The following is a 27,331-nucleotide window of genomic DNA, read 5'->3' as shown; positions in this document are numbered from 1 at the left end:
TCCTTCAGACCAGCACACGTAGGTTGCTGCCTCCTCTAAGGAGCTCATTGCCCCTTCATAGGAATCCTAAGCACTGCCCACAGTGATGGATCCCATTCCTTACCTTGAGCTTTTGGGCTTCTGCCCTGACTTTCAAGAATTCAGTGATGGCATCCACAAAGCCCTGGTAATGGAAATTGCACATCTTCTCGATTTCACGGTCGTGATTCCGGATGCGAGCGTCGAGTTTCTCCATGAAGCGTCCATGCTCCTCACCATCATAGACAGACCTGGATGAAATGCAAGGGGGTTGGGCAGAAAGACACCTTCAGAATCCACTCTCAGTCACTGAACTTCACTAAATTAATCTGAAGGAGAGCTGAGGGTGGGGAGGAAGGGGGGGGGAAGGATGCACTGCAACACCTTGCAATTTTACTGCAAGAGAAAGAGTATGATTTCCACCACAACAAGATCTGCCGTTCGGGTTTTTCCCCGCCTCACTTCCCTCGTCACAGAAGTGCAAGGAATTACTCAAGAGACAGGAGTGAAGTGGTCTCAATTATTTAGAAGAAAATACGAATTATTTAAAAAATGTCTGCAGCAATTTATTTGGTATTTTAAAGGTTTATATCCTGGCTTTTAATCTAACAGTGATCAAGGTGGATGATAGCAGAGTGAAATACACAGAGAGAGATAGTACTAAGGTCATCACATGGCGATTCACAAATAATCTTTCCATCTGCTATGAGCAGCAACCATTCAGAAAAGAGAAGGTGCCAGAGGACCGTTTAGGAAGCGAGAGTCAACACCGCATCTGCATGGCTGACTTTGCCACCTGCTTGCTCAGCCGCAGAATGCTGAATGGGAGGGCATGGAAGGGAGGGAGGGGTGGGGAGAAAAGGAATAAGAAGAGAACAGTCCGAGGATCTGGAACACAGCATCCAGAGCCAGCAACGTGATGAGAGAAGAAGCTGGTAGGCGGACAAGAACATCCTTGGTGCAAAGCTGGACTGCGAGGTCTCAGCATCCAGAAGAAAGCACATTGAAAAGGAGCACCCAATGAGCAGACACAGAACAAGCAAGCAGCCACTCAAGCAACAGGTGTTCTCCTCCTCCTCCTTCCCCTGCAACTCCACACCCCACCCCACCCAAATCCTAGGGGACTCTTTGGAGCAGATGGGGGGCATGCAGAGGGCTGGAGGGTGGAGAAAGGAAACTGGGACCTCCAGGTACTGCATAGGGCGGTATATAAATTCAATAAATAAACAACAACAGGGCAAACAGCTCTGGATGCCCTACAGTGCGTTCAAGCCCTAGTGTGAGGCAACAGAAGAAATGCGCTCTCTTCTTGAATTCTGATTTATTATCTTACACTCCAACACTTCAGTTTAGGATTGACACTGCTTAAGCTTTCTCTGCAGTTCGGAATGCAGCTGCTCCTCTGCCTCCCCTCACACCCAGTACAAATCCCATGCGCACTTACCTGGGAGCAAGTCCCACTGAACTTCCCCTCTGTAAAGACATGTATCGGAGTGCCCTGACAGAGACCCCTCTTCATTACAAGACACCCTAAACAAGGCGTTTACAGTGGTACCTTGGTTTACAAATTTAATCCATTCGGAAGTCTGTTCTTAAACCAAAGCGTTCTTAAACCAAAGGCATGCTTTCCCATAGCAGCGGGGGACTCAATTTACAAATGAAACACACTCAACAGGAAGCGAAACGTGTTCTGTTTTCAAGCTAAAGTTCACAAACCAAAACACCTATTTCTGGGTTTGCAGCATTCTTAATCGAAGTTGTTCATAAACTAAGCTGTTCTTAAGCCAAAGTACCACTGTACTGGGGACTTGTCCCATTATCACTCTATCTTACCTCTCCCAGTGCTAAATACAACTCTGAACGGCACGATGCAAAGCCAAAAACCACTAGCAGATCCCCAAGCAGCTTCCTGACTAAAGATGTAAGATTTAACAGAACTACAGTGGTACCTCTGGTTACAAACTTAATTCGTTCCAGAGGTCCATTCTTAAGCTGAAACTGTTCTTATCCCAAGGCGCGCTTTCACAAAGGGGCCTGCCTCTGGCGTGCAATTTCCGTTTGCATCCTGGGGCAAAGTTCGCAACCAGAAGCAGCTACTTCCAGGTTAGCGGAGCTCGTAACCTGAAGCTCGTAACCAAGCGTTCGTAAAAATGGCACCTCCATGTCACATTCCCGCTCCCACAAAAGGTTTGGGGGAAATTAAAATACAGTATATGCATAGCTTGTTTTATCATCATCTACCATAGTCGGGACGCAGGTGGCGCTGTGGGTTAAAGCCTCAGCGCCTAGGGCTTGCCGATCGAAAGGTCGGCGGTTCGAATCCCTGCGGCGGGGTGCGCTCCCGCTGCTCGGTCCCAGCGCCTGCCAACCTAGCAGTTCGAAAGCACCTCCGGGTGCAAGTAGATAAATAGGGACCGCTTACCAGCGGGAAGGTAAACGGCGTTTCCGTGTGCGGCTCTGGCTCTGGCCAGAGCAGCGATGTCATGCTGGCCACGTGACCCGGAAGTGTCTCCGGACAGCGCTGGCCCCTGGCCTCTTAAGTGAGATGGGCGCACAACCCCAGAGTCTGTCAAGACTGGCCCGTACGGGCAGGGGTACCTTTACCTTTACCTTACCATAAAACATTTCTGCTGCAAGCACATGAACAATTCTTGTGGCACCTTAAAGTTTCATTGTGGAACAAGCTTTCCTGGGTTATAACGCACCAGAGCCTACGTCTGGGCTCCAGTGGATGGCAGCTTATGCCTGAATAAAATTTGTTAGTCTGTAAGGTGCTGTAAGCCTCTTTGTTGCTTTTGCTAATATTCTTAGCTTTCGCCAGTTAGGAAAATATGGGATGGGATGCAGGGTGGGGATAAAACGAGAAGATGAAAATGGAAACCATCAACATTGTAGTAAAATTTTATCATCTGGTCTTAGACACAGTATGTAGACCTCAGCATTTTCATGTACAAAGGGAGGAAACTTGTTTTTTTATACAGGGGGGAAGCTAAAAACAAGCACTCTTGTAATTAATGAAAGGTGATAAATCTGGATATTAGTATATCTTCATTAGACACAGGCTGCAGCCTGGTGCATTACAACTCTCATCTGAAACTAGCAATGTGCCTTTTTTTAAGAAAGGAGAGCCTGCCATCTAGCGACCGCTTGGGTTAGTCCTAATACACAACGCTCTTCATCGCAAGCTTGCACTGGGGTGAGATGGGCTAAGGGAGAGGAAGCCAATGGAGAGAGGGCATATCCCTCCCATTCTTGAAAAGCTGCCACATAGCTCAGCCACAGCACAAGCCCAACAGAATTCTTAAAGCTGGTCCATGCACTCTCTCCACAGATGCCTTAGGATCTGAACCCTGGAAATAAAGTGATTCCACATTGCATTGTCTGATTGCATATACAGTGGAACCTCTGGTTGCGAACGGGATCCATTCCAGAGGCCCGTTCGCAACCTGAAAAGAACACAACCCACGTCTGCGCGTGCGTGGGTCGCGATTCGCCACTTCTGCGCATGCACGTAAGGTCATTTAGAGCATGCACCGCGTCTGCGCGTGCGCACGCAGCAAAACCTGGGAGTAACTCTTTCCGGTACTTCCAGGTCGCTGCGGGACGCAACCTGAAGCAAACGTAACATGAGGTATGACTATACATGGCCACAAACCAGGAGGCAAAAGCAGCTCTGACATGTCGCTGCCTGACCAGCCTGCTCACGGCATGCTGGGGTCCCAACTGACAAGTCAGGCAATGCAGCGGCCCTGTTTATGGAAGTTTTTAATGTTTGATGCTGTACTGTCTTTTTGATATTCAGTTGGAGGCCGCCCAGAATGGCTGGGGAAGCCCAGCCAGATGGGTGGGGTATAAATTTATTATTATTATTATTATTATTATTATTATTACTACTACTACTACTACAGGGAATTACTCACATGCAACCCACTGCAGGTCCCTTTCAGGAGTAGCCCAAGGAGCGAGCCAGGACATGGCAGCATGAGCCACAAACACAGGAGCCCTGTGCAGGATATAAAAGGATGTCACATAGAGGAGGAGGGAGAAAGGTTGTTTTCTGCTGCTCCAGAGAAGCGGACACGGAGCAATGGTTCCAAACTACAAGAAAGAAGATTCCAGCTAAACATTAGGAAGAACTTCCTGACAGTAAGAGCTGTTTGACAGTGGAATTTGCTGCCCAGGAGTGTGGTGGAGTCTCCTTCTTTGGAGGTCTTTAAGCAGAGGCTTGACAACCATATGTCAGGAGTGCTCTGATGGTGTTTCCTGCTTGGCAGGGGGTTGGACTCGATGGCCCTTGTGGTCTCTTCCAACTCTAGGATTCTATGATCAGACCAACTCCCCCTGCCCCCAGGTGGTTTATATGGATGACACATAATTCTCTTCTATAGTCTATTTAAAGCCCCTTGGAAGACATGCAGAATGCCAATGGACTTTTTGGTCATCAGAAAGTGTGATGAGCATGCGCTGCAGCCACTCTGCCTAAGCCGGAGGGTCCGCTGACAGGTGCAGGTCCAAATGTGACCCCTTTGCTTGTTAGCCACTTTGCTGGCCCTAAATGAGGAGCTCCCAACTGAAATCCATTCAGGCAGGAGGAGCCGGCAGCAGGGAAAACAGAGGACCCCAGGAATTCACATGCCGGGACAGCCTGATCACTTTCTGGGGCACGGAAACGTCTCGCTTTTTGGTTTCAATTAATAAATGGAACAAAAGCCTGGACTTCAATTTAAAAAGGCAAAATATGCCACGATGGTTTTTAACCTTCAGACATTTTCTTCTCATTAAGCGACATAAAAGCATTAGCATTTTGTTTATTAGAAGAAGTTAAAAATAAAGTGGAACAAAAAGCGAGCTGCTTGCTTAATGCACAAGTATGCAAACAGTCACAGCGTGGGCTGGGAGAGGTCAGCAAGAGTTTGGATGCCCCAAACCTGCCCCCCCCCCCCAGCACCAAGAGCGGGAAGGAAAACGCTCCGTTCTTCATAGAGCAGAGAGCACGGGCAATCCCAGATGAAACAGGCCACTCTATTGATCTACAGAGTTCCATCCATGAGCAAAAAGGAGATGCGCGAGGAGGTTCCCAGCCATAGGGCAACAAATGCAGAGTCTAGAGGGAGCTGCGAACCTTCAGACAGCTGCAGATGGTGGAGCTGGAGAATCACTGAAGGAGACATGTCAGAAGGAAACAGCAGAGTAGCCATGGAAGGCTTTAGAAGTACAGAAGAGGTGTTTCTGCTGGGTCCTGAGCTGTACAGGAAACCAGCACGGCAATTTAAAGAAGGGCATGGCAAGCCACCCCTAGGAAAGTTGAGGGGGCTGTTACTAGGACCACTGCTAAGCCAGTTGGCCGCACTGAAATGTTCTAAGGCGCAAGAATAGAAAAGACCCTTCTACGCAGCACACCTCAGTGATAAGAGTGAAGGGTTCAGGGACCCCGGCCTCAGGGAACAGGATGAGGAGGTTGGGGCCTTGTTGGGGCTTCATGGGGCAAAGCCAGGAAGCGGGCGATTGGTGGAGGATAGTGAGGAATGGACAAGACTGCCTGCCAACAGCATCATCTTCTAGTTTTAACCACCGTGACCCCAGGCCCCTGCTTTTGCTAATCGCAAAGGGGGAAAGAATATATACAATCTTCACACTCACTTTCTGGGGTCAGCCGGCTGCGTGCAACTTAAACTGTGGCTGTGTACCTGCAGCCACAACCGTACTGTTCTCAATTAGTGACAGATAATCCGAATTGCATATGCTTTGGGACTTTGCTGCCAGTCTTCCTTATGGGATTTTCTTAGCATATTGTTAAAGAATTGAAGTAGAAAAAAGGGCTCCCATCACTCGCTTGACATCTTTCACCTTCACCTTACTACTGGCCATTATCAAAACCAATAGCCCAACTGGTTATTACGGGAACCCACAATCCACCAGGGGCTCAGGAGGGCCAAGAAGGCCAGATCTCAACATTCATGCACGGGATACAAACCAGTTTCGGCTGCAGCAAACACAGTCTGCCTGCAGAAATGGACAAGCCAGCAAGCAGACACAAGCAAAGAGCAATTGGCGTGAGCCCATGTTAGAAACTCAGATGTATAAGCTATGTGCCAAATGGCTCTTTAAACTAGGGTTACAGTCACCAAAACGGAATGTCTACTTGCCATTTGGGGGCCAGACAGTTCAAAGGTCTTATTTTTCAATATGACTTTTTGGTTCCTAACAGATAGCACTCTACAGGATGTGTTGCTAGTATGTGAAAACAGGCAAGATCCAATTATCCCCAGGTATGCATGATGGGGGAGATGTCAGGCACCATTCTGGCACCCAGGTATCTTCACCTGGTTGCAAGTGGCCAATAGCCAGGTGCAAAATGCGCCTGGCCAATTTCTAACACCGCCAATGAGCCGCTTTCAGAGCATGCGCATGAATAATAGCATTGTTTAGGTCAACATAAGATGCAAACTTCATCTAAACAGTCAGGGGAAATCCACAGGGTGTGTGGGCTTCAGCCAGTGCACCCCAAGATGACCGTCTCCACCGCTAACATTTTCCATTCCATATATGCCCAGAGGCTTTGAGCCTGGACCCCTGGCTGACCAGGGAAAAGAAACTGTGAAGCCTCTGCTAAAGGCCAAGCCAATTAGAAGGAATAAGCTCAGCCACCCTGGAGCTGCCGAGTGCCAGCAGATCCAGACCCAGATCTATCAGAAAGGAAATAAAGAACAATGCCTCCAATTTAAGCTACAGGAGAGAATTTTTGGTTTCAACGTTCTTATTAGGGAACATGCCTTTTGTCATCTGGGGCTACAAGAGAAAGATGGTTTTTTGGGGGGTGGGGGAGCTCGCATATGGCCTCAGCGAGTGCCAGGAAATGCAAGGAGCAACCCAGAAGGCAGGCGAGCCAGCCCTGCTCCAGCCAGCACAGATCCCCCCAACTGAGAACTATGGAGAGGGAACTGGCCACAAGCGACACTTTTCGCTTCCCTCCTTGTTGAGGACACAATGGAAACAATTCCCCCCAGAACAAAAGCGGTGCGTCAGCAAGCAAGCCCGCCTCTCCCAGGCCCTTTCAAGTTGGAAGGACAGTTGATTCGCACCATGTGTAGGGTTGATGGGAACAAGCCCTACATCCAGGCGAGATAGATTTTAGCCCCTCCAAGCTGGTTGATATTAAGGGAGGGAGTGAATCATCTTTATGATGCGCTGTAAACAAAACACACTGGCCGTCACAACGGGAGGCATCCAGCAGTGCGCCGCACTGCTCAGAGCCGCTTGAAAGTGTTCGTGCCATGTGGGCCATCACTGGGAAAAGTGTTGCGCTCTAATGAGAGGCAGGCTCAGATGGGGTGTCCTTCACTCATTTCCGCTTTCCCTCGCATGGTGTTCCAGCACGGCCAGGCCTTCAGGAGGAACAGCGCAGGTGGCCAAAGAACCACTGCCCACAACACAGGCTCCCCAGACCCGTGGGGCAGCCAGCATGGAAAAAGCTGGCCTGCGTGAGCTGGAAGCAGCCAAAACCGTGTGGGATCTGGCCCACCCACCTACCCATTTAGGTGGAAGGATCCGCATTTAATCCCCTCTCTGTCTCTCTCTCACATATACACACCAACCTATGTAATCCAAACCAGGAGGCATCACAAACTGAGTAGAAGCAATTCAAGTTCCACTACCCTAAGGTCCTTGCGGAACAAATCTTTCCATATGACTCAAGGAAGCCATGCAAAGAACGTCTTACCAGTAGCCCCCAAGTTCTGCGGCCGTTGAATTATGTATGTATGTATGTATGTATGTATGTATACCCTGCCCATTTGGCTGGGCTTCCCCAGCCACTCTGGGCAGCTTCCAACAAAATATTAAAATACAGCAATCCATCAAACATTAAACGCTTCCCTAAACAGGGCTCTCAGAGAGGGAACCACCAGAAGGCCCTTGGAGCTGGACCTCAGTGTCCGGGCTGAGCGATGGGGGTGGAGACGCTCCTTCAGGTATACTGGACAGAAGCCGTTTAGGGCTTTCAAGGTCAGCACCAACACTTTGAATTGTGCTCAGAAATGTACTGGGAGCCAGTGTAGGTCTTTCAACACCGTGTTATGTGGTCTCGGTGGCCGCTCACAGTCACCAGTCTAGCTGCCGCATTCTGGATTAGTTGTAGTTTCCGGGTCACCTTCAAATGTAGCCCCACAGAGAGTGCACTGCAGTAGTCCAGGCGAGTGATAACCAGAGCATGCACCACTCTGGCGAGACAGTTTGCGGGCAGGTAGGGTCTCAGCCTGCGTACCAGATGGAGCTGGTAAACAGCTGCCCCGGACACAGAATTGACCTGCGCCTCCATGGACAGCTGTGAGTCCAAAATGACTCCCAGGCTGCGCACCTGGTCCTTCAGGGGCACAGTTACCCCATTCAGGACCAGGGAGTCCTCCACACCTGCCCACCTCCTGTCCCCCCAAAACAGTACTTCTGTCTTGTCAGGATTCAGCCTCAATCTGTTAGCCGCCATCCATCCTCCAACCGCCTCCAGACACTCACACAGGATCTTCACCACCTTCACTGGTTCTGGTTGAACCCAGAGCCTAAAACAGGACCCATCAACAAGGCCTTCCCAAAAGCAATTTGGGGCGGGTGCAATTTCCACATGGCAATCTAATCCCCGGGGGGGGGGGAGTGGGCCAGGGGACCAAATCATCAGGTGAAGAAAATTCCCATCCTCATGTGTTTGAACTGGAGCACTGGAGGAAGAGACGGAAGGTCAGAGTGGGAAGCAGTGGGGAAGAGGGGTGAGCGAGGTTGGGAAGCATGCTTGAACTTCCCACCATGTCCTGCTACTAAGAAGGGTGGAGCCCTTCATTCATCAGCCCTCCAGGTGTCAACTCACACAAAACAAAGCGATTTTTATGCTACTGTCACTGACAACTGAAAAGTCTGCCTTGCACTCAGTTCTACAGCACCCACTGCATTTTCCAGGAATCACCACCCACATCTCATCAGCCCAAGTTTTCTAAGAGCTAAAGGGCTGAAACTTTCAGAGTTTGGTTCTTTTGAAACGTGGCCATTTCTCCCTGGGTACCCGTGAAGGCTGCAGCCTAAGTGGCCTTGTTGCACGCTGCCCATGCTGCTACAGGGTGATGCTGCCTGGTCCATTTGCTTGTGCCAAGGGACTGACGTCTTAGCACAAGGGAGGGAGGAGAGGGAAATTAAGGAATGGGAGAATGAGAGACAAGAACAGTGCCATGGGCATAATCCACGGGGAACACCTCCTGATCAAGCCCCACTGAAGAGTTGCATAGCAGCACAACCTCAATGCGTCCCCTGCAGAGGATGAGAGCTTCTGAACTATTCATAAGGTTACCCTGAGCTTGGCCTACATAAGCCACAAATGACAGAACCGTCTGTAATAGCCATTGTTAAAACATTTAAGGCTTCGTTAATTACTCGAATTAACTTTAGCCGCAAAATCCACAACTAGAAAAATCCACAACAAGGAAAAGTTGCTAATGAGCCCTAATTATCCTCTTGCCCTTCAATTTACAGCCCCAGCAAGACACGCAGCGGACTGAAGTAGCCCAGAAGCAAACTGGCACGCCTCCATGTTTAAAACAATCGCTCAGCTCTTCCCTTCAGAAGCCTGGTTAAGGCATATTGACTGTACAGATCACCCTCTCCCTCTGCCAAGCAGGCACAGCTGGCTTAACCCCAGAGACTGCAAACAAGAATATCTTAAATGGTCCAATGCCCAGATACCGAGATAGCACGGTGGGCAAGACATGACTTCCCAGAACCGCAACACTGCCTGGAGGCTACCCTGTGTGGGCCTGCTCAAGGAGGGCAGCTCGACGACAGCCCTGGCATAATCCCTCTCCTTCCCCAGATCACTTCTCTGCAGCTCTCACTGTGCCCAGATCGGAAGGGAAACAGTTTCTGCAGACCAGAGTGCTCTGTTCTTCTACTCAATAGGGACTGCATCCTTCCTCCCGGCTAAGGAGCCGGCCGCCAATTTGCTGAAACACCACTATTGATTAATGATACAGCATCACCAGTGTGGAGGGCGGGAGGGAAGAGTATATAAACCTTCCAAATTAATTTAAGCAAGTTAGCAGAACACTGGAACTGCCAGCAACGAGGAATGCAAGAAAGAGGGCCACCAAATCCCAAGCGATGGAATGTGAAGCAAGTACAGAACCTTTGCCAAGAATGTTCCCCTTCCTGCCAGAGAACATATGGAGGATGTAAGAAAAGCCCTATGAGATATAAGGCATTAAAGGAAGTGCTTTTTTGCATGGCTGGTCTTTAGTATTTTTAGCAAGGCGCTCTTTGATTCTTTATTTTGCATCCTTTATTGCCTGCTTGTCTGTTCAAAGAACACATAGAAGGGGGAAGAGGAGAGATCTAAGCAACCCTGTCCAATACGATGAATGCAGCACTGCAGGTGAGTTTAGGTCAAGGCAACATGCAGAAGCAAAGTACAGCACTGTTGCTCGAGTAATGTGGAAAGGCACCGGGACACCGCTGCCAGGAATAACCGTTCTCTAGGCAAGGTACAAGGAGCTACAGAAGGGACATTCTGAAATTACCTTGCCATCTAGTGCTGCAATGAATAAATTACTTCCATTTTAAGCCCCTCCACACCCAACACTGCGGCCAACATTTTGCTAGTTTTTCCAAAGGGACCTGGAAGGCCTCACCCTGACCTGAGCACAAGAGAAACGGAAGCCAAGCCCGTTCGTCAGGGGCAGATCCAGGTCATAACTGCGCACACATTTCAGAGCGGGCACAGACCCACAAGGAGGGCAGCTTGAATGATAGCACATTTCCTCATAAATTGGAGGGAGGCTTCTGAGCTGCAGAAGGACCATTAAAGCACCAAGATGTGGGACAAGAGGCAGCAGCTGGACATTTTAACTGTAATAAAAGCATTTGATGTACCCAGAGGCGAGCTGTGTCCTAAAGACTGCAAAGTGTGTGGATCCAAGCAACCTTTTTCACAGAAGCAGAGCACTGAACATGTGCCCAGCCTGCTTTGCCATCACAGCAGACCCTCAAGAGAACACTTCTGCCACCAGACACAGCTTCAACTACATGCCCCAGGGTGGGGATATCTGCAATTTAAGGCATCCCTCAGCTGCTTGAAACTTTCCAGTTTTAAATTCCCAGATTTTAAACTCATTGCTTCCAATGTTATCCATGGCATGTAGTCTAAGCAGGCTGCTCTCTTTGCAAAGGCCTTTTCAATACATATTTGCAGTTGATTCACATGTTTATACTCTGCTTTTTAAAGCCTAAACCTAAACCATCTACAGAGTAGCAAACAGCATTAAAATAAATAAAAAATCAGTTTAGGAAAGGCTACAGCTGCTCTACCACCCTAAAATGGTAAAAGCACTTTTGGGCACTGCTGGGACAATCCTGGAGGAGCAACAGATCAAAGAGACATCCATGCAGCGCTCCTTGGGCTCCAAGGAAATGCAATGCCATCCAAAACTAGTACTCCTGTCTTGCCTGAATTAAGCTTCAGAACAGCCACTGCCTGTCTAGGATCAGAAGTGGAAAGAGTGTGTGCTCAGCGTACACTAATGCTACCACAGTCAACCTCACCTAACCATCTCCCCACACAACACTCTGGCCTGCAAACACACACACACACACACACCCTTCGCAGAACAGTGTCTTCCACACCACCACCCAGGCACGTTCCAGGAAGGCAAGGCAGAAGAGGATCACAGTTGCTTATATCAAGAGATACAGAGAGAGTGGGGAGAACCAAACAGGGACAACCCCAGGGAAAAGCTCTGGGGTGCTTTTCAGCACCCATTCCTACCAGGCCTTGCATGACTCCAGCTAGGATAACACATGAACAAAGTGAGGAAGGAGGCTTTACCAAACATCACTCTTCAGTCAGGCATCTGGGGCAAGCAGTAGGAGGCAGAAAACCCTAAGCTGGAGACCCTAACAGATCAGCCGTCCCCGGCCCGGCGCCCACGTCATCCCCAACTATGGATCATGCTGGGCTGGGCCTGAGAAAAAATGGAGTTCAAGACAACAAGGGAACACCAGGGTCAGGAAAAGCTAGAAGTGACTGCTAAGCCAATGCTCCAATTTGTGCCTCTTAAGCCTAGCAAGCAGTTACTGGAACACCCCTTCATATTCAGTTTATTCCAGTTCATGCTCTTCCTCAGCCGCTGATTAAATTCAAAGAAACTGGCAAACGAAAAGCTTCACAGCAAATGCATCCATTGGCCTTTAGATGGCAGCAAAGCCACACTTTTCTTCTGAAATCCAGCATTCCTAAACCAAGATGCTCGAAGCTTTTCCTCTGTGCTTTTGCTTTCAAACTACTCTTCACAGTAGGCTGAAAAACTCCGATGAACAAGTCTTGCTAGTGGCCTGGATTTACGTAGTTGCTAAAAGGCCAAGTAGTTGAGTTTTGGGCCTCTGGGAAGTCCTCACACGTTTCTACTTAAAACTCAGTGTCCACAATTAAGCAGAGGGCAGCAGTGACCATGTTTATTGCTGCCGCGTTGCATTAGAGAGAACAGCACAGATTTGGCCTGGCTCATTTTAAGAGGCTGCTTACAGAGGTTTAATGGGAGACTGATGTCTAGTACAGACATGAACAGAAAGCCCTGCAAAGACAGTGGCTTGGGGCCAGCAGTGCACCAGGACTGCTGCTGTCCATTGAGACTGCGAGCGAGACACAGGAGGTGACAGCCGCTGCCTCCAAGAGACCCAGAGGCCAAACTACTTAGACCCCCCAGAGTTCAAGCTGCCACTTGGAATTCTGCTCAAGAGCCAGAAAGTGGAGTCTGAAGCACACGGCAGTCCTGCTGGCCTGCTCAATGCTTGGTACAGTGGAACAGGCTATCCAACGGGAAATCATGGGGCAATTGCAGACACAGCCAGGGCACCAAGCAGCACTCTGAGCATTAATTAAGATGCTCTGAGCCAACCCTGGGAATGCAAGGAAGACATCCCTGGCCAGACAAGGTCTTACAGTTATGATGCTCCTGAGATAGGAGGGGCTGTCCCTCTCTCTCCAAGGTGCAAGGGGTGCAGGGCACCCGGGTGCCAAATTCGGGGGGGGGGGCACCAGACGCCCACTGCTGAAGCCGCCTAAGCTCTTAACTATCTAGGTAAAGGTAAAGATACCCCTGCCCGTACGGGCCAGTCTTGACAGACTCTAGGGTTGTGCGCCCATCTCACTTCAGAGGCCGGGGGCCAGCGCTGTCCAGAGACACTTCCGGGTCACATGGCCAGCGTGACATCGCTGCTCTGGCGAGCCAGCACCAGCGCAGCACACGGAAACGCCGTTTACCTTCCCGCTGGTAAGCGGTCCCTATTTATCTACTTGCACCCGGGGGTGCTTTCGAACTGCTAGGTTGGCAGGCGCTGGAACCAAGCAACAGGAGCGCACCCCGCCGCGGGGATTCGAACCGCCGACCTTTCGATCAGCAAGCCCTAGGCGCTGAGGCTTTTACCCACAGCGCCACCCGCGTCCCTCTACCTGTTATGAAATAATAAATAATTTTGATCAAGCTAGAAAAACAAAATACACATATACCTAGGTATTACCGAAATGTATACCTACTGTTTCACTACAGGACTTTTGACTTTGTGCGCTCGTTTATTAAAGACGCACCGCACCAGCGGCGGCACTTGTCAGACTCAACAACAGTGCTTGTCATTCACAACGGCGCCGTGCACACGAAATTAACTCTTACATCAAAATATTATGTTACGTATTGTATTAAACTGCTATGTGGCAGAGGGGTCAGCGGCACCTTTGACACGACTGATGTTTCTCCTAAGTAGGTGCCTACACAATACTATAAGTCCCTTATAAGTCCCTGTGGGACTTGACATCTTTCCGCAGGGCCTGCAAGACAGAGCTGTTCCGCCTGGCCTTTGGTTTGGACTCAGTCTGACCCTTATGTTTCCCTCCCCTTATGGTTTTGATGAGGCTGCATTCTAAACTGCATTTTAACCTGTATTTTAAATTGTGTTTTTTTTCCCCTATTATGTTTTTACTGTAATTTTACTGTTGTTAGCCGCCCTGAGCCCGGCTCTGGCCGGGGAGGGTGGGGTATAAATAAAATTTATTATTATTATTATTATTATTATTATTATTATTAAGTGTGGTGGTGTTGCATACTTAAGTATAAGTGCATTGCAAATAAATGAGCAAATCAAAGTGTTTCTTTTTCCTCCCTTCTTTTGTAAACAAGAGATAAGACGTAAGCGTGGTGTCTGACATAAGCATAATAAAAGTTAATTTGGGGGCTAAACTAAATTTGGGGATGCTGGGCAGATCTTTGCACCCCGGCAGCGCATATGCTAAAGACAGCCCCGTCTCTCTCCCCACCCTAACCCACACTTCACATCCCACTTGTGAGACCTGGGGGGGAGTCTTGGCACTCCAGGCACCCCTGTGACTCTCTGCCTGTCTCTGAATGCCATATATTGGCATTCAACTACATGGCTCCCGCCATATGACTGTATGCATACTGTTCACATTCTTCTCTCGGGGGGGGGGTGTCATCTTTTGAACACTGACAGTTACTCCTGGCCATGTTAGGTTGCAACATACATGTTAGGAAGGGAAATACCTTAAACCTGCCTTTCATTCCTTTCTAAGGTTCTGCAAATAAGTGGAAAACTAATTAAAAAGTGTTAAGAGCTTGCTATTGCACATTCAGTGGTTGTGAATATTAATCTATTCAAAGGATGGTGGAAAAAGAAGTTTGGGAGCTCTCGGCTGGGCAGAAATTGGTGAATTGCTCACAACAGCCCAGGGTTCCCATGTACATTTTAAGCCTGCTGTACTCAAAAGAATAAATGGACACACTGGGAGATTGTCAGGAGATGGAAACCCAATTCCTCGGCCTCTTTCCTGATACATTCATCTTGGAATTCCCAAAAATATAACCTGCTGCAAAATGAAGAGTGCCCAGGTGGGCAGCAATTAGATAACCCCAAGCTATGGAGATCAAGGTGTAATAATGAGCACCCTCTGAACAAAAATAAAAATTGGAAAGGATAGAAGCTTCTTCCTGTATAGGTAGCATAGGAGACACACCACAGCCTGTTTGGCCAATTAAAACACAGGCTGTATAACAACTTCTGATCAGACCAGAAATGCAAATAGGAGCAATCCCCACCTCCTATCTGACGGCAGCCCTGTCTCCATTCTTGCCTGCCCCCGTCCTGCAAATCTCCTTATCTGGGAGCAGAATCTTTCTACAGACACCTTGCATCACGTAAGAAAACCTCAGTGATTCACCACAAGGCGACATCTTTTATTCAGGAAACCCCATGCAAATCAATGTCCATGTAGTTTCACCATCCACCACCTGAGGCGGCTGATGGGCTCCATGGCAGCTTCCGTCCTTTGTTCCCGGTTCCCCTCCTCCCTCAAGGAAAGAGATGGGGGGGGGGGGAGAGACACTTATACCCTGGAGGGAATCCAGCAGTTGACTCGCTGCTTCACAGGAAAAGACCATACGCACCCTGACCGTTCCAGGAATACATGCAAGAACATCATCTTGATGGAGGACAAGGTCTGGCGTGGCTGGATAGTAAACCCCAGGGCAGATCCGCTTTGTTAACATTTAATTCTGATCCTGAGCAGCAAGCGCAAACAGCCTGTTAAGAGTATCACCTGTCCTGGATCACCTTTCTTCGTTCCACCTCTCATCTAGCAGCCAACAGACGTAACATTATGATAGGCCAGTAAATTTTAGGGCAATTAACTTAAAGATCTTCAATTCCTTTTACCTGCCAGCTCTCTTCTTGTTTAATTTTATTATTATTATTGCAGCTTCTGGTTTTCATATTGGCCACCCTGGACTACAAAAGGGGCCCACCTAGTCCAGCACTCTATTTCCCACAGTGGACAACAAGATGCGCCAAAGGGAAGCCCACAACACTAAGGAACACCTTTTAAATATTTTCACAGACTTTCCAGGATATATTTACACATTATTCCAGCAATTGTTTTTAGTGGTGTCAACTGCCTTGATGATTACTGCCGTTTTATAGCCTTTTGTAAACCATCCCGGAAATTTTCTATTATTATTATTATTATCATCATCAACAACAACGACATCCCACCTTTTTCCATAATAGGGACCCAAGGCAGCGCACAGTTGAAGGTGGTATTAAAATATTTAAGAAATATGCAAACCCACTAGCTTGCCTTGGTCCTAGTAGTGGTAGGATCAGAAGCACGCCTCTTAAGCGGGGCAAGGAACGTTTGGCTGGAGCTCCGCACCCAGAGGGGCACTGGGCTTCCCATCAACTCCTGGCTGCCCACCTTGGCACAAACAGGACATGCCTTGGCCGCTCTTTGCCCAGCCCCAGCAAGGGTGTGGCAACCCTCTTCCACTCCTACAGCTGGCGGCTAGGAATGCAATGGAGCAAAATCAGAGAAAGACACCTGACTGCCAGACGAAGCAATTTCCAGGAGGAGATAGGAGATTTAAATAGATTTAAATGACCCCTGAGGCAGTAGAGAGAGTGTGCCTCGTAGAAAATCACTTCATGCCCTTAACATAGATGCAATTGAGCACCAATGTGTTCACCTCAGGAAACCAAAGGTACCAGCAAGAAGGGCAAGTCTTGCTGCGTCCTTATGCTGTTACTCGATGTGAAAAATTTAATTTTTTTATTTATTTCTATACATTTTTTAAAAAACCAGCACTGCCTCTGCAAATTCAAATGCCAACATTTATTTATCATTTGTTTATGCATTTAAGGTTCAACTTATTTCTGCCAAGGGAGTTTACAGTTTACAGGCTTCTCTCAGGCTGACAGATAGTCCCTTCCAGAGCAAGTGGAAGAAGCTCTCTAGCTTGAGCTTTTCACCCCTTCTTGTTTCCTTCCACACTAATGCCTGAAACATGCCTCCTGCAAAAAAAAACCCTTAATTGTTCTGCAAGGCTGTTTTTTTGTTTTGTTTTGCTGGGGGCCAGACAAGCTCTGACATCGCGCCTGTGACTCTGCACCCTAAGGGATCCCTTGTGCAAAGAGTCGGTGCAAAAGAGCGATGCGCACGCCCTCAGGGTTTCTTACATATTTAAAAGTAAAATATAGGAAGCAACCTAGTCAAAGCCAGCATCCTGCAATGGAGCAAGTGTTTCCATAATTACGCATTTCAGAACCTATTTATAGGAAAGAGAAACCTTGCCCAGTTTTTACAAAGTTGTTAAGCAACCCCACAACCAACCAGCGCTCATTCTCTGCCATAGCTCAACCCAGAACTGGGTTTCAACACAAGGGTTTAAGCCCCGTACACTCAGAGTATTTTTTTTTTATAAAAGAGCACATACTTTTGAGCCTTTACCTCCCACATGAAACCGCCCCGACCAGGTCTTGAAGATCTAGAATTCTCCTCCCGAGATAGAAGTCATCGTGTCATGACAAGCTTGACACTTCTTGTTTGGAAATTAACCACTGCAAGCCACAAAAGTGAAGGATACCTAGTCTAGTCCTGTCTGCACACAGAGACTGTCAAGCTCAGGAAAGAAAAAGCCAAAAGTAGTGCCGCCATTTAACTCTGCAGCTTCACGGCCAAGTAAAAAAGGAGTCAGTCTCCTGAATGTCATTAGGCTACAGCCACCGAAAGGAACACATGGGTGTAAGTGGTAGAGTTTTCCTGAACACGGATGGCAACTAGAGCGATTTTTAAAGAAAAATGTTGTAAAAATCCCCAAAAAGCTCAGCAACTTTTTCACCGCCCCAAAGGAGCTGGTTTAACTTGCGGAGGGGGCCAGAATCTCACACACATGCACTACTTTTAAATAAAACAGCATTTCTTTTTTGTTGTTGTTAAGGCAGGCCTCTTTGCCGCTTACAAGTAAACATGGAATCAGGGCCTGCAAGGGGCATGTCCAGTAGGGCGGGGGCGGAAGACAAATAATAATAAAAATTTTATTATTTATATGCCACCCATTGACTGGGTTGCTCCAGCCATTCTGGGTGGCTTCCAGCAAAATATAAAAAGGCAATAAAACATCAAACATTGAAAACTTTCCCATAGAGGGCTGCCTTCAGATGTCTTCTAAAAGTCATATAGTTGTTCATTTCCTTGACATCGGAAGGGAGGGCGTTCCACAGGGTGGGCGCCACCACCGAGAAGGCCCTCTGCCTGGTTCCCTGTATCTTGGCTTCTCGCAGGGAGGGAACCGCCAGAAGGCCCTCGGAGCTGGACCTCCGTGTCCGGGCAGAACAATGGGGGTGGAGATGCTCCCAATCAACCCTAATAAAAATGCTAAAGCCATTAATGGAGAGTGAGGCCTTCAGACATGACATTCCACTACCAGATGAGAGAACTCCGTATCACCAAGTGAAGACGCCAACCCAGCTGTCCTACCACAAGGGTGGTCCAGTCGCACAGGGTCCCATGATGTGCTTGAAATCTACTGAGCAAGGATGCATTCTCAGGACCAATGAACCCGTTAGGAATAACCCCCCTCTGTAAGGATCCCTGAAGGATCAAGGTGTGGGATGTGCTAACAAGACCCACAGCCAAGGCCTGCATGTTCCTGCCCTTCCACAGGGAATGTTTTGCCCTCCATTCAAGCAGCACCTGCATGATGTCATCAAGGAGACTCATTTCTCTGAGATTCCCTGTAGGAATAACTAACCTAATTAGAGCTTGCTCATTTCCACTTCTAAGTTGCATCTTGTTTTTGCTCCCAACTCCTCTGCTAAAGCTTAACACATCAACCAAAGGAAACAGAAAGAGAGACCTTTACGGAGGAGAGACATGGCTGCCATTTATTTATATTCTGTACCACTTAATACCAAGACTGTGGTATTTCCAGTAAGGAGTTTACAAAAACAAGAAAGAGAAAGAGCCAGTGCTCTTTTGATAATTCAACACATGTACAAAACATTCAGAAAACTGGATGGCATGGGGTAAAAAAAATTGGGTCACTTGATAGGGAATGACCCAGTTGCAGAAACCCTCCAGCAGCTGAACCCAGCCCTTTGCACTCAACTGTTAAAAAATGCTAACGCACAACACAACCTGAATTGCGCCTAGAGATTATGGCAGCCGGCCACACCTAGGAAGGCAAGGGACATCCAAGATGCAGAACCTGCCACCCAGCCACACAAGGAAGGCGAAAAGTCAAATGCTTAACCTTTTTCCAGACTGTGAAGTTTTTTATATATTTATAAATATATATATACTGCTATTTACTCATTTAAAAAAAAAAATCATACATAAACCCATTTTTAATAATTTTAAAATCAGAGATCAACTAGCTATTGCAGAAGGGTGTTTTCTTAATTGCCAGCATAAACTTGGCAGCCTAGAAAGGTTTTCAGCCAGCGCTTGAAGGTTAGAGCAGAAGGCGCCTGCTGAATCTCTTGGCAGAGCATCCTGCAGAACTGGGCTGATGACACTCGGGCTTGGTTTCTTGTTGCTGCCAAATGATCCTTGCCTATTCAGGGGGTGGCCAGCGGCGCTGCTGCGGATGATCCCAGGGAGGGAGCTGTTGGGGTGCAAGGGTCCAGCTGGTTTCTGAGGTGCCCTGGACACAAGTTGTTCAGGACCTCTTGAATTAACACAAGGCCCTTTTTAGTGCTTAGCTTCCAGGTCAGTTTATGAGGGCAGAATGCTGTGCTAACTCCATTCCCCCCATCTCCTGAGTAATACAGTCATATCCAAAGCAGAAAGAACCCCTTTGCCCCTTTGCACTGATGAACAAACCAGGCCCCCAAGAACTTCTGCAGACGCTCTGAGGCCTCTAACAAGCCTTACAGGGGGAAAGCCAAGGATGGAATAAGCCAGGCGGCTAGAACATCTGCATTTTGCTTCCCCCTGGCAGGAGGGCTAATTCCCCGCCAGTTCCATTGGGTCAGCGGCCGGCAACTCCCCTGGCTGAAGAAGCCCTTGTCCGAAAACATTTGCACAAACATTTGCTCTCCTCCGGAGAGAATGGCACTGTCTGGACGCCAAGGTAATCTCAGCTCCCTCAAGAACCAGCTCCTGCCTTCTGTTTAGTCATTGTCTGCAGACTCCAGTCGCTCGGCAGCCTGGGCAGGGCTTGTGTGTCAGAAGCCTCCTATTCCTCAAGCCAAGGCTGATGTGCTGCTAGAGGATTCACCCTTCCCACACCAGGTGAGTCACCGCGAGTGAGACGATGGGCTCTTCTGATGTCATCCTCCCGTCGGCTGCATTTCCCAACACGGCCCATTTTCTGCAGCTTCAGCTCCAAGTCTCTCAAAAGCACCGCCACTGGCCACAGCAAGAAAAAAGCACACCCAGAACTCTGGCCAATATAAGTTTCCAAAGTGGGAGTGGTCCCTCCTCGCAAATCAGTGGTCAGTTGTAACAAAAACTAATCCGTTCCAAAGCATGTATTCTGACAAGGATTACAAACTCAAATAGAGATTACAAACTCAAACTCATAAAGATATGTATAACACAATAATTTGTTACAGTATTAAAGATAAGAGTTTACGAGTAGAGATAAATTCATGAGTCCATAGTAAGATTTGATTTGACGTGAAGATCTTAGTTTCATAGATGCGGAAATTGCAGTATCTGTAAATATGCACTTCAAGTAAAGGAATTCGTGAATGAACAGACTGGTTTCAAGTTCTGGATTGAACACTATAATCTCTATTTGAGTTTGTAATCCTTGTCAGAATACATAATTTTGAATGGAACAGTTTTTGTTACGATTGACTATTGATTTGCGAGTAGGGACCACTCCCACTTTTGAAACTTATATTGGCCAGAGTTCTTGATGTGCTTTTTTTCTTGGTATATTTATTAACAAGATTGGCCACAGCAAGCCACAGTTTTTGGTATCCCTGCTGCACACTTCTTCCGCACAAAACAACATCCACACACAATGTCTTGGGGGTTTTAATCCTTCCGTCTTTGGGGCTTCCAGTACTGCTCCCTGTGCCAAACAGACTAGTTTAGGAGGCTTCAGAAATGACTTATGTAACTTATGAAAGATCTGCTTCATCAGTTTGCTTGATAGGTAGCTCTTAAGAATGTCTCAACTCGATTCCTCATTGACACCACCTCCTGAAAGCTTAATTGCTGCCTTTCATCTGCAAAGAGTACATCTGAAAGCTTTCAACAAAATGTCAAGCAGCTGTGTTGCTGCTACCCACTATGGCACCTAAACGCAGGTGACAAAGGTTTCCTTTACCCACCAAGTGGGTAAAGGAAACTTCTAATAGCACTTGGTGTTTCACAGAGCTTGGCTCATTCACCCTCACAAGAGTTTCCAGTCACTGATATTCCCACTTTACAGACGCAGGCCAAGTAGTGACAGACACACAAGTTTAATAATAATAATAATAATAATAATAATAATAATAAATTTGATTATTTATACCCTGCCCATCTGACTGGGTCTCCCCAGCCACTCTGGGAGGCCTCCTGTACATATAAAAACATAATAAAATGTCAAACATTAAAAACTACCCAATACAGGGCTGCTTTCAGATGCCTGACAGGAGGGGGTTCTACAGGGAGGGCGCCATCACCAAGAAGGCCCTCCACCTGGTTCCCTGTAACCTCATCTCTCGCAGTGAGGGAACCACCAGAAGACCCTCGGAGGCTGAACACATTTAAGGCCATGAACAACTCTTCCCTGTACCCACTCACTCTCAGCCACAGAGCCTGGACAAACATAGTCATTTGCCCTCCTGATAATTTTGGACTACAACTCCCATCAGCCCCAGCCAGCATGGCCAATAGTCAAGGATGATGGGAGTTGTGGTCCAAAATGTATGGAGACCACTCAGATTCAGATGGCTGAACTCACGTTTATAAGACCTGAAGTAATTATTTATAGCTTTTGACAAACACAGAATGATGATTAACTCCATATAGCATAATATGTGAACTATCTGTAGCTTTCCAGCTCATCCTCACAAGTCATTACAGCCCTGTATGGTAGACCAATCAGTAACTTCTCCCTGTCTTTCTAAATGCAAAATTAAGACTACTTTTCTCAAAGCCATACAGATAAACAGGAAAATGACACCAAGTACAAGCCCAGCAGAACCACATACAGTGGTATCTCTGGTTACGAACTTAATTCGTTCCGGAGGTCGGTTCTTAACCAGAAACCGTTCTTAACCTGAGGTACCACTTTAAGCTAATGGGGCCTCCCACTGCCACCGCCGCGCAATTTCTGTTCTTATCCTGGGGCCAAGTTCTTAACCCGAGGTACTACTTCCGGGTTAGCGGAGTCTGTAACCTGAAGTGTTTATAACCCGAAGTGTTTGTAACCCGAGGTACCACTGTACAACTGTAACTGAAATCCCATCCATGCTGACCCAGAGGTGAGAGCCACTTTGCTTAACCAGACTTACTCCTAGATAAGTGTGCACAGGATTTCCATCTTCATTCATAATAAGTCTGCAATTTACTCTTGAAGGGAACGGGCAGGTGTGAAATCCAACAGGGCAAGATTTGATAAAGTCCTTCTGATTTTTCGAAGAGCCCAGCCGAAATAGGAGGCCTTCCCTCCTATCCCACCAAAGAGGTAAACAGTCACAATCCAGAATCACACCGCTCCTACAGCCTTGAGGCTCGAATTGCAGTCGCCAAAGAAGAAGCCACGTCTGAAGACAGGAAGATGCCTCCTACCAAGTCGGACCCATCTAGCAGGGGCAGCTGCTCTCGCCAGGCCTATGCCACTCCTTTCCCTGGAAGCCAGCATCATCTCAGCCGTCGAGCAGAGGGCCCTTCCCAAACGCACTTGCAAAGGTGAGAAAACCTTTTTCGCAGATTTCCACCCTTGGGACACCCAGCAGGTTCCATTGTGATAATCTGAGAAGCCCCAAGGGAACACCCGGAAAAAGGACCATCCCCCCCACCCCACCCCCTGGAAGAAGCTGCCTCTTCGCTGAGAACAGCTGGTGAGCTCGTCTGCTAGAGCCACCCTGCCCAAACCCGTCTAAAGGCAGATCCCCCCTAGGGAAGAGCCAGGTGGTGGTGAATCTGACCTCCTGGTCTCCTCCACTACCCTACAATTCTCCAGTTCCATTCAGAAAGGGAAGGGGGAGCCCCGGCATTGTCTCTCAGGAGCAGTGCTTTGAGAGCAGGAGGAGGCAAGCGGGAGACAACAACAACAACAACAACAACAATTTTTATTTATACCCTGCCCTCCCCAGCCAAGGCCGGGCTCAGAGCGGCTAACAAGCAATAATAAAAACAAGTTGAATGATTACAACTTAAAAACAAAATTGAAATACAACATTAAAATATTGAAACATTAAAATATTAAAATGTAGCCTCATCGCAGGAGGAAAAGAAAAAAGAAAGAGAGGGAGGGAATCAAATTGGCTCCAAGCCAAAGGCCAGGCGGAACAACTCTGTCTTACAGGCCCTGCGGAAAGAAATCAGATCCTGCAGGGCCCTGGTCTCATGAGACAGAGCGTTCCACCAGGCCGGGGCCAGTGTTGAAAAGGCCCTGCCTCTGGTTGAGGCTAATCTGACTTCCTTAGGGCCCAGGACCACTAGGGTGTTGCTATTTATGGACCTTGAGGCTCTCCGTGGGGCATACCGGGAGAGGCAGTCCCGTAGGTCCGAGGGTCCTAGGCCGTGAAGGGCTTTAAAGGTCAAAAGCAGCACCTTAAATCTGACCCTGTACTCAACCGGGAGCCAGTGCAGTTTGAAAAGCACTGGGTGAATATGCTCCCATGGCAGAGATCCCGTGAGGCCAGTGAACAACCTCCATGGTGTTTTTGCTCCACGCCGTGGCTCGGTGGGGCCCAGTTTGAGTTATGTAAAGGGATCCCTGACCATTAGGTCCAGTCGTGGCCGATTCTGGGGTTGCGGCGCTCATCTCGCTTTATTGGCCAAGGGTGCCGGCGTACAGCTTCCGGGTCATGTGGCCAGGATGACTAAGCCTCTTCTGGCAAACCAGAGCAGCGCACGGAAATGCCATTTACCTCCCCGCCGGAGCAGTATCTATTTATCTACTTGCACTTTGATGTGCTTTTGAACTGCTAGGTTGGCAGGAGCAGGGACCGAGCAACAGGAGCTCACCCCGTCGCGGGGATTCGAACCGCCGACCTTCTGATCAGCAAGTCCTAGGCTCTGTGGTTTAGACCACAGCGCCACCCACATCCCTTGAGTTATATAGAGGATGTGAATACAGGAACAATCATGCAAAAAATATATGGTACAAGCAAAAAGTTTCAAATGCCCAAGCTTTAAGTGAGCAGGTGAGTCAATTTTGTCCCAACCCTACTGAATTCCCACCCACCCACAATAACTGGCAGAGACAGGTCTAACTGAGTTTTGCTGAAAGGGAATCCAGAAAGCTCCCCAAATCAGGTCATCCTCCTTGGGCACGACTGAAGGTCCCAAGCAGTGCAGCAGAAGCAATAGCATCGGCTGCCTCCCCAGCTGTGGTTTTGTTTGCATCTTGGAAGAGGAGAGAGGAGCTGGCAGCTGCACTCCCTAGGCAGAGAAGGGAAGCATCACAAGAAACACAGGGAAATATCTGAGAGAACAAAGAACAGAAGCATTGACTGATACCACCACACAGCAGCGTAACTGGACCCACGAACTCTGGCCTCGAAATTAGCTCTGGGAGTGCTTGAAATTCTGCATCACACAAAAAAAACCGACTCCAAGAGCAACTTCTAGATTCTAGAATCCACTCTAGAAAGATTTGCAAGGAGTGCTTGGCACCTGATCTCCCAGCGCTGTGTTTGCCCGTTATCAAAGAACAGCAGCACATTATATAAATACTTTGGAAGGAGTTGCAACAAGCAGACTTAAGTAGTGGGCACTTAAAAATAAAACAGTCCGACACAAGATAACGTCTCAGAAATGAGATGGGAATGCGCATGCCAGGGCCTGAAATATGACGGCCAAACTATACTGGTACGAACGCCTCAAGCACATGGGAGGCGGGAGGAAGCAGCTGAGCCCAGCTCAGTCTTGCAGCGCTCTTGGCAGAACCCTGGGTCACTCCTGTCTCCCTTCTCCAGCTCAGCGACAACAACCGGGATGGCTGCATCTTGGAATCATTATTTACTTTTATTTACTTAGTGTACTTTTATACCATTCTTCATCTTATGATCTCAGGGCAGATTACAAGTCAATAAAAACAGAGCAGGTAAAAATATACGGAACATCAACCGAAGATCAATCCTTAAACACTTTGTAGAGCCAACACAACTCCTTGCAGCTAGAGAAACTAATGCGAGCAACCTGAAAGAGCCAAGACAAACAGGCAGGTCCCAAAATGTCCGTGCCAGGCGCGCTTCCCAGGGGAAGGCATTCCCTAACTGGGGGGCCACCACAGAGAAGTCCCTCTCCTCCCACATCACCTCCAGATGTTCCTCAAAAAGGACCTCCCAGTTCTAAGGGACTGGGCAGGATGATCCAGGGACCACAGTTCCTTCAGATGCTTGGGAAGGGACTCCAATACTAGCGGAGGGGAAAGCGCAATTACTGCCCAAAGCTATGAACAGTCCAAAACCTGTATTTCAGCAGCACAAAGGAAAAGCTGAAAAGGGGGTGAACAAGGTTATACTCCAGGTCTGTGGGGTGGGGTGGGGGTTAATGCTTTGAGGGTGGTACCAAGGAATTGGAAACTGATTTTCTCCCTCAGCCATCTCCCTCTAGAAAGGAATATCCAGATGAAGACCAAGACATTTAAGACCCGTTTGCATTTTTCTGCTACAGTTTCTGCCTGCCCTCTACTGCCTCATGCCTTCATCCTCTCTCCTCCTCCTCATTTGAAGCCCTGAAGGAAACCTCAGGCACCCACCACACCTTCTTACACTACAAACAAAGTCAGGAATCCAGCCCCGTAGAGTTTAATGAGACTCCCCTCTGGGAATACTGCTCACAGTGTCCATGAAATGCTAATGTCTGTTGCCCAGTGTTTTCACAAAAACCATCTCCAGGAGGCATCAGCTGAATCTCCTGGCCTCCTCTCTGGGGGCCACATGCTGCTGGAGTGTGGGGCCAATTTTGACACACTAGGGCAGCCTCCCTCTCCTCAGCTGGTCTGTGTAGGTCAGCTGAGAAGGGAGACATTATTGCCCCCTCCACACTCATCAAATGAATTATTATTATTATTATTATTGTCCATCTGATGATCAGCAGTGGGGGCAATTTGCATCCCCCATCAGGCACTAGACAGGGTAGAAGCATTTAAATCTCCCTGTCTATTCCAGCACCATGTCAATTTTAAAGATACATTGGTGGGGGCTGCCTGGTGCAAGAGCCGAACAATTTGCTGGCGAGAGGAGTGCTCATCAGGCCCCTGGGCATTCGCTACCTCTGCATTACACAGATATACACTGTGATGTAAAATGTCACTTTCCCATCTGGGAGTCTCACATTGCCTATGCCACTCGAGGGGGGCCCTTTCTGTTTCTTGGGCAAGAGAAACCAGGAAGGAGACATTCTTGTGTGGAAAAAGAGCTCAGGGGCAGAAGAACGACTCGGCTGTACAGTGGCACCTACTGTCATCAGTCAGTGCTCGGTGAGGCATCTTACATAAAGCAGAAAGGCAGCCAAATAGCCAGAAACCAATAGGTTTAGACAGAAAGGATAATCAAGTTATGATTTCACATTTACACGCTTAAATGAGAATAATAAAATGTTTCACAGTCACTGTCTCAATAACCCTTTAAGATGCTGGGGGGGGGGGGGGTAACCAGCAAATTAATGGCTGGACAGAGCTTTGAGGAGGCGACTTACAAATTCAGATTGCGTTCTTCATCATACCATGCCAGCTGCCTGTCACTGCACAGAAAAAGACACCGTTCCAAATGAAAGGATCATTAAATTAAGAGAAAATTTGGAAACACAACACCAATCAATATACCATTATCAGATGCTATGACCAAGTAAAATGTGAAGTAATTATTTCCGTGACTGAGCATGACGGAAGATTAAAGTGCGGTTCTTGTCCGAGTCTTCCAAGGACAACAGAGATCCCTTGTTCCAGATAAGAGCATCTCCTTGGAACTGATTCACTAGGCAACTAGCAGGGTCCTCAAAGGAACGGAGGCAGCCTGGGACTTGCTCCCGAGTTCATCCACTGCTGTGACTACAGGATTAAGACAACCTCTCCAGGAGTGGGATCCTCTTGACTAAAGTGAGGAAAGCATTGATGGAGTGACCAGGGAGGACAGAGACTCACACCGGACATCTTCCTTTGGTTGTGGAGCCACAGAAAGTGAAGGAAGGCAGGTGAAAAAATGAAAGGGCACTGCAAAAGTGAGAGCATTCGGAACACACCCAGATTTTAACACCTGCCTCTTCCATACAGTCATCTCCAGGACTCTGCTAACATTTGAATCTATTGGCATTTACTTCCTCTCA

The 27,331-nt window shown here is 48.0% G+C and overlaps 1 protein-coding gene across 1 annotated transcript in view; it reads right to left on the bottom strand.

Moving 5' to 3' along the window:
* EXOC6B (exocyst complex component 6B) overlaps positions 1-27,331 on the bottom strand; it is a 225,406-nt gene that overhangs the window by 195,960 nt on the left and 2,115 nt on the right. Inside the window, exon 2 of the mRNA XM_079990810.1 lies at positions 104-269. Coding sequence (XP_079846936.1) covers positions 104-269 — 166 coding nt within the window. The remainder of the gene's footprint in view (positions 1-103; positions 270-27,331) is intronic.

Source organism: Podarcis cretensis (assembly GCF_951804945.1).
Source record: "Podarcis cretensis genome assembly, chromosome: 9".
NCBI lineage: Eukaryota > Metazoa > Chordata > Lepidosauria > Squamata > Lacertidae > Podarcis > Podarcis cretensis.
This window is presented reverse-complemented; position numbering and strand designations above follow the sequence as displayed.